The sequence below is a fragment of the Salarias fasciatus genome, chromosome 13, assembly GCF_902148845.1.
Source record: "Salarias fasciatus chromosome 13, fSalaFa1.1, whole genome shotgun sequence".
NCBI lineage: Eukaryota > Metazoa > Chordata > Actinopteri > Blenniiformes > Blenniidae > Salarias > Salarias fasciatus.
The window spans coordinates 8541393-8554247 of NC_043757.1; the positions used below are offsets into that span (position 1 = coordinate 8541393).

General features: G+C 42.1%; 1 protein-coding gene across 1 annotated transcript in view; it reads left to right on the plus strand.

The window, feature by feature from the left end:
- The first annotated feature begins 293 nt into the window (after positions 1–293).
- Positions 294–12855, plus strand: part of cfap46 (cilia and flagella associated protein 46) — a 64763-nt gene continuing 52201 nt past the window's right edge. Inside the window, exons 1-13 of the mRNA XM_030106528.1 lie at positions 294–342; positions 425–546; positions 2521–2652; positions 2985–3049; positions 5208–5372; positions 6384–6507; positions 7830–7924; positions 8667–8822; positions 9009–9108; positions 9932–10030; positions 11030–11220; positions 11880–12105; positions 12320–12437. Of these exons, the coding sequence (XP_029962388.1) occupies positions 294–342; positions 425–546; positions 2521–2652; positions 2985–3049; positions 5208–5372; positions 6384–6507; positions 7830–7924; positions 8667–8822; positions 9009–9108; positions 9932–10030; positions 11030–11220; positions 11880–12105; positions 12320–12437 (1642 nt within the window). The remainder of the gene's footprint in view (positions 343–424; positions 547–2520; positions 2653–2984; positions 3050–5207; positions 5373–6383; positions 6508–7829; positions 7925–8666; positions 8823–9008; positions 9109–9931; positions 10031–11029; positions 11221–11879; positions 12106–12319; positions 12438–12855) is intronic.

Below are 12855 nucleotides of genomic sequence, written 5' to 3' on the forward strand. Positions count from 1 at the left end.
TTTTCGCGCACCTTAGTTCCGTGAGTGTCTGCCGTTGCTTAGCAACGCCTTGTGGAAGCACGGATATTTCAGGTGCTGCTCGTTGGTACGACCTTACTTCTTCATTCGATATAAATATATAAGATTATATAATAATATAATAAGATATGCCAACTCCTTATAAATATAATGCCGGGTTGCTTTGTTTGTTTTCAGTAGTTTTAATGTCACTTTTGTAGACTAAACGTCTGCGTCGCTCACTTCCACTTCGAACTGAACTCTAGCTTAAAAAAACAAACCGCCGGCTGTGGGTCATGGAGCTGGACATTCGCCAATACCTGGAGAAAGCAAAGCAACTACAAGGTCCGTCCGTCGTGCATTTAGACACGGTCGAGTAAAGCTGTGAAAGTGAGTGATATTTATCCCGGTTAATTCACCCCTACAGACACCGAGGCTCTGCAGTCTGCTTACCGGTTGCTGAGAGGCTCCGCGGCGGCTGGAAGCAGAGGACGAGCTCCGCACGTCTCCGAAGAGTTGTACGTGGTTTGCTCGGAAGCAGCCCTCCAGGTGAGGCTGGCATGATCCTGATGGCCTGCACACACCGTGGGAGGGACGCCCAATTAACGCCGATACAAGAGTTCATGCAGATAAAAACCTGACTTCGTTACTTAAAGTTACATGTGCAGGGCCAACCTTAAAGTGTATCTGTGACAATTTAAATGGTAGATTCTTAAAAAAAAAAAAAAAAAAAAAAAAAAACACAGCAGACATGAACTCATAATTCTGTCATCACATCAGCACTAATGCTGATGACTAAACACTTATGTTTTTGGGGGTATTTTTTTAATGGGGCAGCTTGCAATGTCATCCAGTTTCTGTACTGAGCACTCCAGGTCCTGCACTGTGTCAGTGTTCCCTCACTTCAACACACCTGATAGTAATTGGCTCATTATCGGGCTTTCTGCTGAGCTTCATCATGAAGCACTGATTGAATTCAGGTGTGTTAGAGCAGGGGGACATTGAAAACATGCAGGGCTGCAGACCACAGGCACTGATAGAGGTCTGACCAAGTTGGATTGTTCTCACAGGTGACTGTCAAGAGAATATGGACTGGGAGTCATGATGCTCTGAAGGCAAACATTATGTTCCATTTACTTACGTGTGTGCAGAAGAATTGTTCACCAACGCCATGGTTCACCTGCACAGCAGCAACCTTTCGTTGTCAACACAGAGATGGGCCAGGAGTGTTTTCAGAAAGTGTTGTTTTTTTTTCAAAGGAGTTCCATCTTCAGAGTCATTATCAATAAGAAGTGTTTTCATAGGCTCCAATAGCAGTGTTCCTGTGTAAATGGGTATCCAAAATGTACAAGGTGAGCATGGAAATGATCCCATGCACAGACAATACCCACTGACCACGCTCCATGTTTTCTTTCCCCTCTCACCGTGCCAGTGCTTATTAAAGTCATGGCTCACAGACCCGTGTGCAGTTTGATTCTGGCTTCTGTATGAAAGGTTTTAGTGGGAAAACATATGCTCTGAATCTGCCTGTAGCCCCCACTCTCCAAGTGCTCTGAGGGTTGTCTTTATGTCGCGAGGCGCTCATGGCTGCTGAGATGTCACATAAGACGCGCCGCTTCAAGCAACCTCTGAGAATGAAAGTGCTGCATCTGACTGCCACAGATATGAAGCTCATGAGCAAAATGCCTGCTGCTGCTGCTGCTGTGACAATATGTAAGCGTCCTCTCATGTGGAAGATACTGACATTGCAATTGTAGTGGGCTTGAGAACAGAACAGGACCAAAGTCCTTCTGGGGACCGTTTGCTAAATAAGATCAATATTTTTGTTGCTGAAGGTATCCTGAGATAGTGATAAAATCAGACCAGTAAAACTCTCTGCAGAACCTCTCTGCTGCTTATTTTAGATTGTATTGTGTCATTGTTTCCAGTTAACTTAATCTAAGTGTGCTCCCAATAGGGGATACTAATGAATATTTTCTAATGTAGGCTGAACTGTCCCAGGGCAAAGAAAACATATCTGAATAATGGAACACAGAGGATTCCATGATGGGATTTATTCTCTCTTCTTTATATCGTAAAGCTGGTTCTTTGTGAAAATGCATTTTGCCTTCAAGTGTCAGACTTAAGTGAATACTGAATTAGTTCACATTCAGAATAGAATTACTTTGTAATAGTCTTCAAGATCCACAGAAAATCACCGTTTTCAAGACCCTCCAACATGAGGAAAAAAGTATTTTACTTATGAAGAACATCAAAATCTTACAGGATGCAATAAAAATACGATGATATGCCAGGAGAGCGGAATTCCTTGAAAACTACCCTCTGAATTAATTTGATAATTATTGGAAACAAGATGCAACACAGCACTCCTTCAACATAGAAACATTCAACAGCTCACATTCTACATGAAGCCGTTTCTGAATAGTTTTCATAATGCATCCATTTCCAAACACACCACTTGGACATGATGTTGAAATATTCATATAGTTTGGCCTTTGTTCCTCTTTTTGTCTGTGTTCTCAGCTGGGTTGTTTGGAGATCAGCACGGCGTGCCTAAAGACGTACTTTGAAGGGAATCCGCCGGCTGATCAGTTGTTGTGCCGGGCCTTCCTCTGCCAGGGCCAGCTGAAGTCTCCGCCGGCCACGGCCACTGTGGTGAGAACAGGAAACTGGACACGTCACCTTAAGGGGCTCATGCTTCTGTTTGTGTATCTGTGGCCCAGAGGTACACACACACACTGTACAGACATACTGTACTGATTTACACTCAAAATGGAACTGATGCCTCAACTTCATAAGCACAAGTTTGATCCCCTCTTTGATGCATATTGGCCTTTTAGAGCAGCTCCAGTCTCATTTTTTTTCCACCCTGTGGCCTCTTTTGTCTAATCTAGTTGTCTGCTCTCTGTACGTTTGTGTGATATGACAAGTTCTCATTTCCCCACTTGAATTATTTATTTTTTTTATTATTATTATTATTATTTCAGGAAGACTTTGAAGAGGCGGTGATGTGTTTTCTGAAAGCAATTGAAATTTCAAAGCAAGAACCAAGGTATGCAACCTCTCAGGTGTTTGTGTGTGTGTGTGTGTGTGTGTGTGTGTGTGTGTGTGTGTGTGTGTGTGTGTGTGTGTGTGTGTGTGTGTGTGTGTGTGTGTGTGTAGCTTTGTTGTTCGTGTCAAGCAGGTTGACCAGTTGCTGTGAGGTTTTGTTTAGAAGTTGCCACAATAACGCGGGATAAAAGTCAGCTGTTGTTTATTGTTTATTGTTTTGAAAGCTGTGATAGACCAGAATCCAACCCAGCGTGCCAAACCACCAAGTTACCTAAGAATTTTTGAAAGAAAGCACGGATTTTTAAAATACATTTCATAAGAGTTTTAGGCAGAACACAACACTAAGACCAGAGCTGAGATATTGACGATGCTGCCCTGAAAGGCAGCTGCCTCACTGTTCACAAACTAGTATTTTCCTCAAAGTCATGCTATGAGTTTGTAAAAACACAAATAATACAAAAGCTATAGAAGAAACGTTTTGGACTTTTTACAGTTTTTTGCACCAGGAGATACCATTAAAATTCATTTCCTATCGAGATTGACCCTTCAGTTGTTATTGTTTGATTTTTAAAATCAAGGCATTTTCATCCTGCTTCTCTGTGCCACAACAAGATAGAAACAAAAGTTTAAATTTAAATGTTTTTATGGTGCTATGTTGCAGGGCCGGCCCACTCCAGATGAAATTGGACTGTTGATGGCCCCTGAACTTAAATACAAGAAATAACATTACATTAGATAATTTCACATCTTAATATAATGTAAGTGTAATGAAGATAAAGACAATTGTAGGATAATTTGCTTTTACAAAGTAAATTCGGACCTGAATGCATTAAATATTCCTTGTAAAGTAAAAGCCTCTCCCTTCAGCATCTCCATTAATCCTTTTCTTACCTCTGGATCCCAACAGCTTTCAACAGAATCTTTTAAAACTGAAATTTCATATTAAATCTCATAACCACTCTTAGTCTCCCATTATATTTGCTGCTGGTGATCCTGGAGTTAATTATGTGACCTTCACTTTCGATAACGTGGAATTGCAATGACATGCATTCGATGGGTTTTGTTCAATGAAGTATCTATAATCACACGGAGGGGGATAGATTTCACCCCCAGTGAGAGAGAAAGGGATGCTTGGGTGGCTGGAGCCTCCTGGAAAATTGCTTCCTGCACACTGCAGCACTGGGTCGAGGTCTGAGAATATGCTGCCTTGCGTATTTGAAGTGTTGCTCGTTTGTCCAGCACCAAGTAGGCTGTGATTGCATTTTGAACACATCGTGACTCTTTTCCTCCTTTATTCAAAACAAAATGTCAACACAAGGCTACCAAGAAGATGACAAATTAAATATTTCACTTTGTTTTGCACAAGAAGGTATCATTAAACTTGGCCTCATATTGGGTTTGTAGTAAATGAAAGACATTTTCATCACATCTATGCCACCGCAACAAAGAAAAACTTTAAAGTTTAAATTTAAAGAATATTATAACTATTCTGTTTTACTAGTCTTTGTGCCACCGCAGTAAATTGACAGTATGGGAAACACCATTCCACCATTCTGTTGTCTATCTCATCACATTTTGAATTAATAATTGGGTGGATCACGTCTGGCTTCTGCCCTTGATTTTAACAGCTGACTGCAAGAAGGTGTAAATGGGTGATAAATATCTGTGAATAATTTGTAAAAGCTAAGTACCCTTGTGGTATTTATCTTAAAAGAAGCCTTCGGAACGGTTGCCTTCGCCTTTCCTTGCGATCGGCGTGGAATCCTTGAGCTAATTAACTCATAACCTGTCAATAAAAGGGCTGAACGAGCTATCCCAATTAACACCAAAGAGACTGCATATCCTAATACATCCAGGCCAGACTAATGCACAGCAGGCTCTCTGGTGAATAAATTAGCAGCACTCAAACAGTCTGTTTGCACAGTTTTCTCTCAAACCACGCCTTGAATTCATAAAGTTCATTTATTCCACCGAGCAACACTCACTTGGCCCACTCTCTCGTGGCTCATTGGGCGATGCTTAATCTGTACAGTGTACACAGTGCATACAGAGTTGACACTTGGCCTGAATTGAGAGATGAAATCGCTTGCATGTGTACCATATCAATAATTCAGTGTTCTGTTTACATTTTTTTTTTGCTTGTGGTTTGTGCCTTACAGATACCACTCTCTGGTTTTCAATGCGTCGGTGCTGTATTTCCAAACAGTGCGTCCTCTCCTGCAGCCGGGGCGGTGCCTCCACCTGGTGCACTCCCTCAGACAGGTGGTGCAGAGTCTGGAGGAGGTGGAGGACCAAGACTACAGCTGGAGGGCTGAACTCATGATGCAAGTGACCCTGCACACGATCTTCTGCTTACCCTCGGCTATTATGCACAGTGCTGGATTTTTATAGACGCCGTGGCGGACTAATTAGGCATCCTTTTTTTTTTCATGACCTTGGTTTTCTGATTCCACTCTTAATTGGTTCCCTTTTTCTCGGCCACAGAGTGGAAAAGCTGTTCTAATGTAAGCTGTTTAATCATGGTCTCCCTTGACACTTCCAGCTCAAATGTTACTTTTTCTCTTTGTTCAGAGGACAAAAAAAGCCAATCATGAACTTTATGTGGTCAGAAAATTAAAAAGCATGATCAATAATTATCCATATCAGACACAGGGGTCAGTGAGCATAGCTTTCTTTCACAGCTCCCTTTCAAACAGCAGCGTGGCTCTCAAACAACACAAATCATACATCTAACAGCTAGTAAAAAAATAACCTTTCAAAGTATAGTTTTAAATAAAAGAATATGTTGAGTCCTGGGGTGAGAGCGAGTCGGGCCCTGTTTACACAGGGTTTCAGGTAAAAATGCTTCACCTTTCTGAACTGCTACACGCCTCCAACCCTTCCCGTTCCGTCAGATGTTATATACGATGATTATTTTAATGCAGTCTGTTTGTAAGTAAATAAACATGGATTGAATTGAGCTCTTAATATGACTTTATGCAGATTACGTCCTCTGATTGGGGGAAGGTATCTTAATAAGACCAAGGTATTCCAAAAGTTCATTAATGTAAAGCATGTTTTTCAAGGAAGACATTGTCGCTAAACTTGATGATTTAGTAGTGTAACAGTGACACTGAATAATAGTGTTTCTCACTGAGTTACCAATGAAACATGGGTGGCTAATCACTGCGTACCATTTTGAATGTGGACATAGTCCCAACTTTTTCTGAAACTTGATTTGTGCTACTGCTGGTAACTAGACCAATGTAACTTCATTCATCTGTATGTTTTTGCAGTGTGATCTTCAACCTCTGCTCCATCCCCATATCTGTTTTTGTGTTTTTTTTTCTATACAGACACCTGGTCAAATGTCTTGTTGACGCTGGGGAACGTGAGGACGCTGCAAGTTTTGCCAAAGTTACTGAAGAATTCATCAAGTCACATATTCCACAAGTCTATCCACAACTTTTTAAAATACAGGTAAACGGCATTTTGTAAACACAGCAGTTGTTTTTCTGTCTTTCACATCAAAGCCTGGTGAAGGGACTTTCATTTAAATTGTTTGTGATCAATGTGATCAAGGATCTGTGGAAGGGAAAAAAAGAAGAAGCTTCTCCCTGTGATTAAAGACATGGGTTTATTATTGCTACTGGCAAACGAAATTCAATCCAACAGTTGGACAACACCATCCGAGGCCACATCTCAGTCACAGCATCCAGCTGGCATCCACAGGAAGAAATCCTCCGGGCGTTAACTCATTTAATTCAGGAGAATCATACCGACTGTTTGAGAGCAGAGCAGGGGAGTGGCAATTGTTCCCTGACCTTTCAGGGCTGTGGCTCGTCCTACCACACTGCGATAAAGCCCTGCTGTACGGCGTTTAGCTGAGCTGTTCAGAGGAAGTCCAGAACATTGATTTCCCCATGCAGTATACTCTCTTCTCTGATGTTTGGTTGTTTATGAAGATCTCCATTCTCAGCAAAATCACAATCTGTGACAGTCCGCTGACTTTAAAAGGTCATGTAGAATCTCTACAATCTTCAAGCAGGATGGGAAAATCCTGATGTACTGGAATACGGACAGATCAAACTGGTCTTTGAATCAGTCCAAAAATCTAATTTAACCGCCGGGTGACAGAAAGTCAGTGTGCTAATACTTATTTCCAATAGTGCATTAATAAAGACTTGCTTCTACTTAGCAATTATAAAACTAGTAAGACTGTTCAATTTGCTGAAGTCTGTGTGAGCTTGTTAGGACTGAACTGTAACCCACAAGCACATAGTAGAAAGACCATGGCAGAGTATGCATTATATATGTGACATGATTATGTTGATATTAAGCCATAAAGCTGCTTGGGTAAGAACTCAAGTGCTGTGATGTATTTGAGGCCTTGAAGTAATGCTGGTTCCCCCCATTAACAGCATATTAAGGGCATATTGGTAGTTTGTCTCAGATGTTGCTGATTCTTGTTGTTGGCTGTTACTCTTCAGAGAGAATGTAGTGTAAGTGAACGGTGAAATCACCAGGTCCTAGATACTTCAGGAGGAAAATGACGAAAAATGGTTTTGCTCAACAGCAGCATTAATCTTCCTACTACTAATGTTGCCTCTTCATGCCAAAGAATTAACATTCATCCAATAAAACTATCAAACTATCAGGCGATTGATTTGTAAGAAATCCTAATTGAAAGGAACTAAGTAGTGTGTATCTCCGTAATATATGAAGACGTAAATAACTATATTCAGTGCCTTGCACGACACTGCCTGTGTGATTTCTTGTATTTTCTTACTTTTTCTTGTCAGGTACAACACAAGCTGTCAGAGAGTGGCGTCCTCCTCGAAAGGAGCAGGCAGAACAGTGAATTAACGGTCATGTACAAACTGCAAGAACTCAAAAAGTAAGGAATGTGTCTTTGTGGAATTATGCAGATGTCAGTCTTTTTTCTGCTGGTTTATGCTGCAGACATTGTTTTTGTGCTGTCACAGTGAAAAGCCTGTTCTATAAATGTTCGGCTGCGGTAAACACCATAACTGCAAGTTGTCCACAAAAAGGAAGTTCTTGATCTGCTTTCATAGTGTTTTTTTTTTCTTTTTTTTTTAATATCTGAGTCGGCAAGACTTTATTTGAATGTGACTGCTTGTATGTTTTCTGTTTTTTGAAGGCCTGTTATTCTTGCATTTGCCTAAAATTCAGTTGTATTTTGTTGATTTTTCTTAACATTTAGGACTTGTAATGTAGTCTATAGTGTTTTTTGTTGTAGAAGTTAAACTGAGGTGAATAGGTCAGCATTCAGCTGGCACCCAGCCTGGCCTCTGCCATGTCACAGTGGCCTTTTTCTGCGTGCTTGCCTGCATACATTGATGGTATAAGACCATGTGTTTTGGTGTGCCACTCCAGCACACACCCAGCCCCCAACCTTGCCTTCATGCTCCAACAGTCAGAGCTCCTGATGGTGGTACAGCGTGAGTCAGCCTGACCCGGGCATCCTCCACAGCATATAGGTTATTTAGCCTGAGGTTTCTGCTCTGCTCTGACTGGAGCAATTGGAGAAACACAGATGCAGGCGCAGTCTCAGAGGAGCACATATATGTACGGTAAAGCTCATTGTTGATTTTTTTTGTTCTCCCTGATGTTCGCAGCAGGTTGGGAGAAATAAACAAGAACGTGCTGACAGAGGCGGATTCTGCTGAGCTTGAGGAGATTTTCGATCTGCTGCTGGTTCGTACCAGAATGCCCAGCGCGCCTGCGACGTCGAGCAGTCCACAGTGTCCCTCACCCATGCAGCCACCCCACAGGTCCGTGACCCAAAGTGTCCCAGTCAAATCGCCTACAAGATTACTCGCCGCTGCTGCGTCCCTCTTCCTTAAAACCTCCTGGCACTATAAACCCACATATGGAGATCCCAAGGGCAGCACGCAGCTCAGATTACTGTACTGAGGGGCTGTGAATTGTATAAATTATGTTTTATCTGGGATTTGCAGAGTTGCCTTCCTCCTGGAGCTGGCTCTGCTGGCCTTGCAAGTCAAGCATCAGAAAGTCACTGCCGACTGTTTGAAAGAGCTCAAGTCGGTGGGAGAGGCTGTGAGTGTCCGATATTCTCTTTAAAAGCCCAGGCAGTAATCGCACGAGCAGGAACTGTACATCCTGTACACACACGCATACAGACGCACACACACATATTTTTAGAGAATTTGACATTTACTCATAGACAGACACTGCCAGACATCACGTCAGATTAATTACTGAAGAACTGAAAAGACTGAGCATTTCACTTCCAACAGTGTGTTCTTAATTTGACTGAAAGTGTTTAGTTCTTTACCCCATGTTTACTTCTTACACCTGAGAAGGTTGCATGAGAGGATAACATGGTTGAGTTCAATTCAGTTTCATTTCTATGGTGCCAAATACAACACTGTCATTTCAAGGCACGGAGGGAGAGAAAGAGAAAAAAAAAAAAACAATTCCACATGAGCAAACAGAGGAGACGGTGGAACGAGTAAACCCCCTTTTAATAGGAAGAAACCTGCAGAACCAGACCCAGAGGAGGAGACTGCCTGCAGGTCCAGTTGGGGTTAAGGATAGAAGGAGAGGAAAGGATGGGTGGCGATTCAAACCCTGGTTCGCGAAGGGCTAGTGATTCTCTGTCCCATTCAGATGAATGTGTTAAATTCATAAACCCATTGTTCTGCAAATATTTCTCCCTGTTTCTCGTTTCCTTTGACACTTATGCTTGTTCATGTGGAATTTTTTGCATTTTTCTCTGTAAAAGTACCTTAAAATGACTGTTGTATACAGATTTAATTGAATTGTTATAAATAAAATCTAAAACTAATAAGGAGATTTTTCATACTTTCCTCAATGCACTGCTGAACACAGACTTTTGATATTCTGTTTGCCGTTTTAGAGCGCCGACCAACGCATAATAATGGAATGTGTCAACTGTGAACTCAACCTCCTGAAGAAGGACGCGAAGATGAGCGACTACTCCAAAGCCAGCGTGGAGGTGATCTGTGTCAAATAGGAGCCGTGTGCTTCACCACAGGCGTCACTGCAAGCAGCGAAGCCTTTGGCAGTCGCTCCATTAACTGTTTGCTAATATTTTGTGGAATTACAGTTTTGTTTGCAGGCAGTTGATCCAAGAAGCTGTTTGTACTCAAACAGAATGCCTCAAACGCTGCTGCCATTCACAACACAGGGAGATCGAGAGCAGGCATTTGGCTCTAAATCGCCTCGCCAAGCCAACAAGAGAATAGTAAAAATATCAGCGGAAATACCGGTTTTTAGCAAATTTATTTAGCAACGAGTAAAGTGACAAAACACAACACTGAGACCCGAGCTGAGATATCGGCGATGCTGCCCTGAAAGATGGCTTCCTCACTGATCAAAACCGTGTTGTTAGTGCGAGTTTGTAAAAATCTGTGTACGAGAAGTTTTTTGGGCATTTTTCTGTATTTTGCTCTGGAAGGTGTCATTAAAATTGGTTTCATGTTAAGACTGTAGCAGACATTGGGTTGTCTGTGGCCCATGGACTGAAATGTTTTGACGCCCCTCGTCTAGGGAATTGAACATAGGGAGGGCACGGCCTCAAAATGATTAAAAAAGAACACATTTTTAGTCATCATTTATTTCAGTTTTTCTCTGCAACGTAAATCATGTAGAAAACGTTCAGTCTTACATCCTCTTTATGTTATACTGACTTTACACCAGTTATAATTGAGGGGACACAGGCGTTGGCCATTCAGATGCTCTTCACTTGTTTTACAAATGGCACATAAGTTTGAAGGAATTACCCAAATTTCTTTAGATTTTCCTGAAGTTTTTCCTGTGTAAGCACCAAACACGCTGGAGGAAATCATGTAATCTTATTTTGTACCGCAGTGTGAAAACTGTCACATTCAAGCAATTGGCACCAAGATGCGTCTTCCGCTTTAATCCAAGCCTACTCGCCAAGCGATGTCACTGCTACAGGAGACATTCCCAATCTGCTGCTGTGGTCCCGCAGGCCCGTCTGAAGGAGGTGGGCAGGTTGGATCAGTGGCTGCAGACTGCGCTGAGGGAGGGGCCCCCCCAGGCGGTGCAGGCAGTGTGTGCCACGCAGTGGGCCCTCTGCCTGCCCCTGCTGCAGCACAACCTGAGGAAACGTGTCAAGCAGCCTCTGCTGCGGCTGGCCGGCGCTCTCGAAAACATGCAAAGGTTTCTTCAAAGCTTTCTGCATTTGCCCCCGACACATGATTTTGTTTGTATATCTCAGAGCATCCTGGATCATGTATGGGATTAAATATATTTGACATTGGCTGCAGCTATAATTGACAGAAAAGAGGTTGTGCTTTGATTAAACACTGTTACTCAAAGGCGTGGGCCAAAATCGGCCTGCAAGAGGCTCCAATTTGGCCAAACAACAAAGCAAATTCTAAATATGTTTTATTTTTAGCAAATTAGCTGTGATTATAGTGAAACTATCAACTTTTTAATGAAATACATATTTTCCCAAAATAATTAATTTATGCATCAGTGACAAATTAAATAGATTAAATAAACTTCAGTAGTGAAAAGTATGCATGAGTGTGTGTTTGTGCATACATGCACGTGTGGCTTTAAATAACCTCTAAGTTAATTAATTTCGTGTGCATTACTTTAACATGTTTTAACATGTTAGCATTAGTTTTAGCTTAACATACTAAATGTTATTGTCATAAACACTGACATTTCACATTTTTCTTCAACTTTATCTTCATAAAGAGCAAATCTTAAGGTATTTTTCAAGTGAATGTCATTATCATGGTACAGCGAGCCCGCTGAGTTCTGCTCCTTCAGAGTGTACAGTAGATTTGTTGTCTGTGTGACTTTTCCAGCATGTTCCTGGAGATGCGCTGTCACGTCCACTCGGAGCTTGCAGTGATTGAGGAGGAGGAGGGGCGCCTCGAGGCCTCTTCGACTCACCTCCGGAAAGCCCTGCTGCTGGATAACGGCGCCCTGCGAGAGCGCCTGTCGTCAGCTCTGCGCGTCTCGGAGCTCAGACAGACCGTGTACCAAACACCCTCCCGCGTCGAAGATCAAGCCTTAATGCTGATGCAGCAGGTCTTCTTCTGTGTCACACTGCTTAATATCACACGGTGTTAGACAGCAGCATTTAAGCCGCAGAGGGACGGGGCTTTTTATTGAACACATCCGTATTAGTAACGATCGCAGTGAAAGCAATGGGAAACCCAAGAACTGAATTGTTGCTTCATTATCAGGTTTGAAGGGAGAAGGTGAAATGCTGACGCTGTCATCTTCCTCATGTATGTTTCAGATCAAAGAGATGCAGCCTGAAGACAGAGCAAACAGTCGTCCCATGCTGGTCGCTGCAGGGCTCCTTTTGGCTCCCGACGACTTTCAGATGGTTCTGGATGCAGACGACACATCGCAAAGTACAAATTTCTGTTTGTTATTGCCTGAATCATGTCTCTTACTTTCTTTGCACCGTTGCACTTACAGTGATCTAAAGTGAACCATACGAATGAACAGTAGCAGTACATTGTATGATTACCTCGAACTCTACATCTCTCTTTGTTTGAGTCAGCAAATTATAAAATGTATATTTACATAGTTCACATTTAATCAGCCACCAGTTTACAAAACATGACAAACCTGGAATTTGAACAAAGAACAGTCATTTCTACAATATTCTCCTTCATGTGCTTTACAGTTTTAAGATTATGGTGGATTTTTACTACACTATTTAAATCTTCACATTTTGCGGGCAAACTGGAATCTCTGACACTCCACTTCTGGCCCACAGACCATACTTTGACACATATGGATCAGAGCTAGACACTTGAGGTTGAA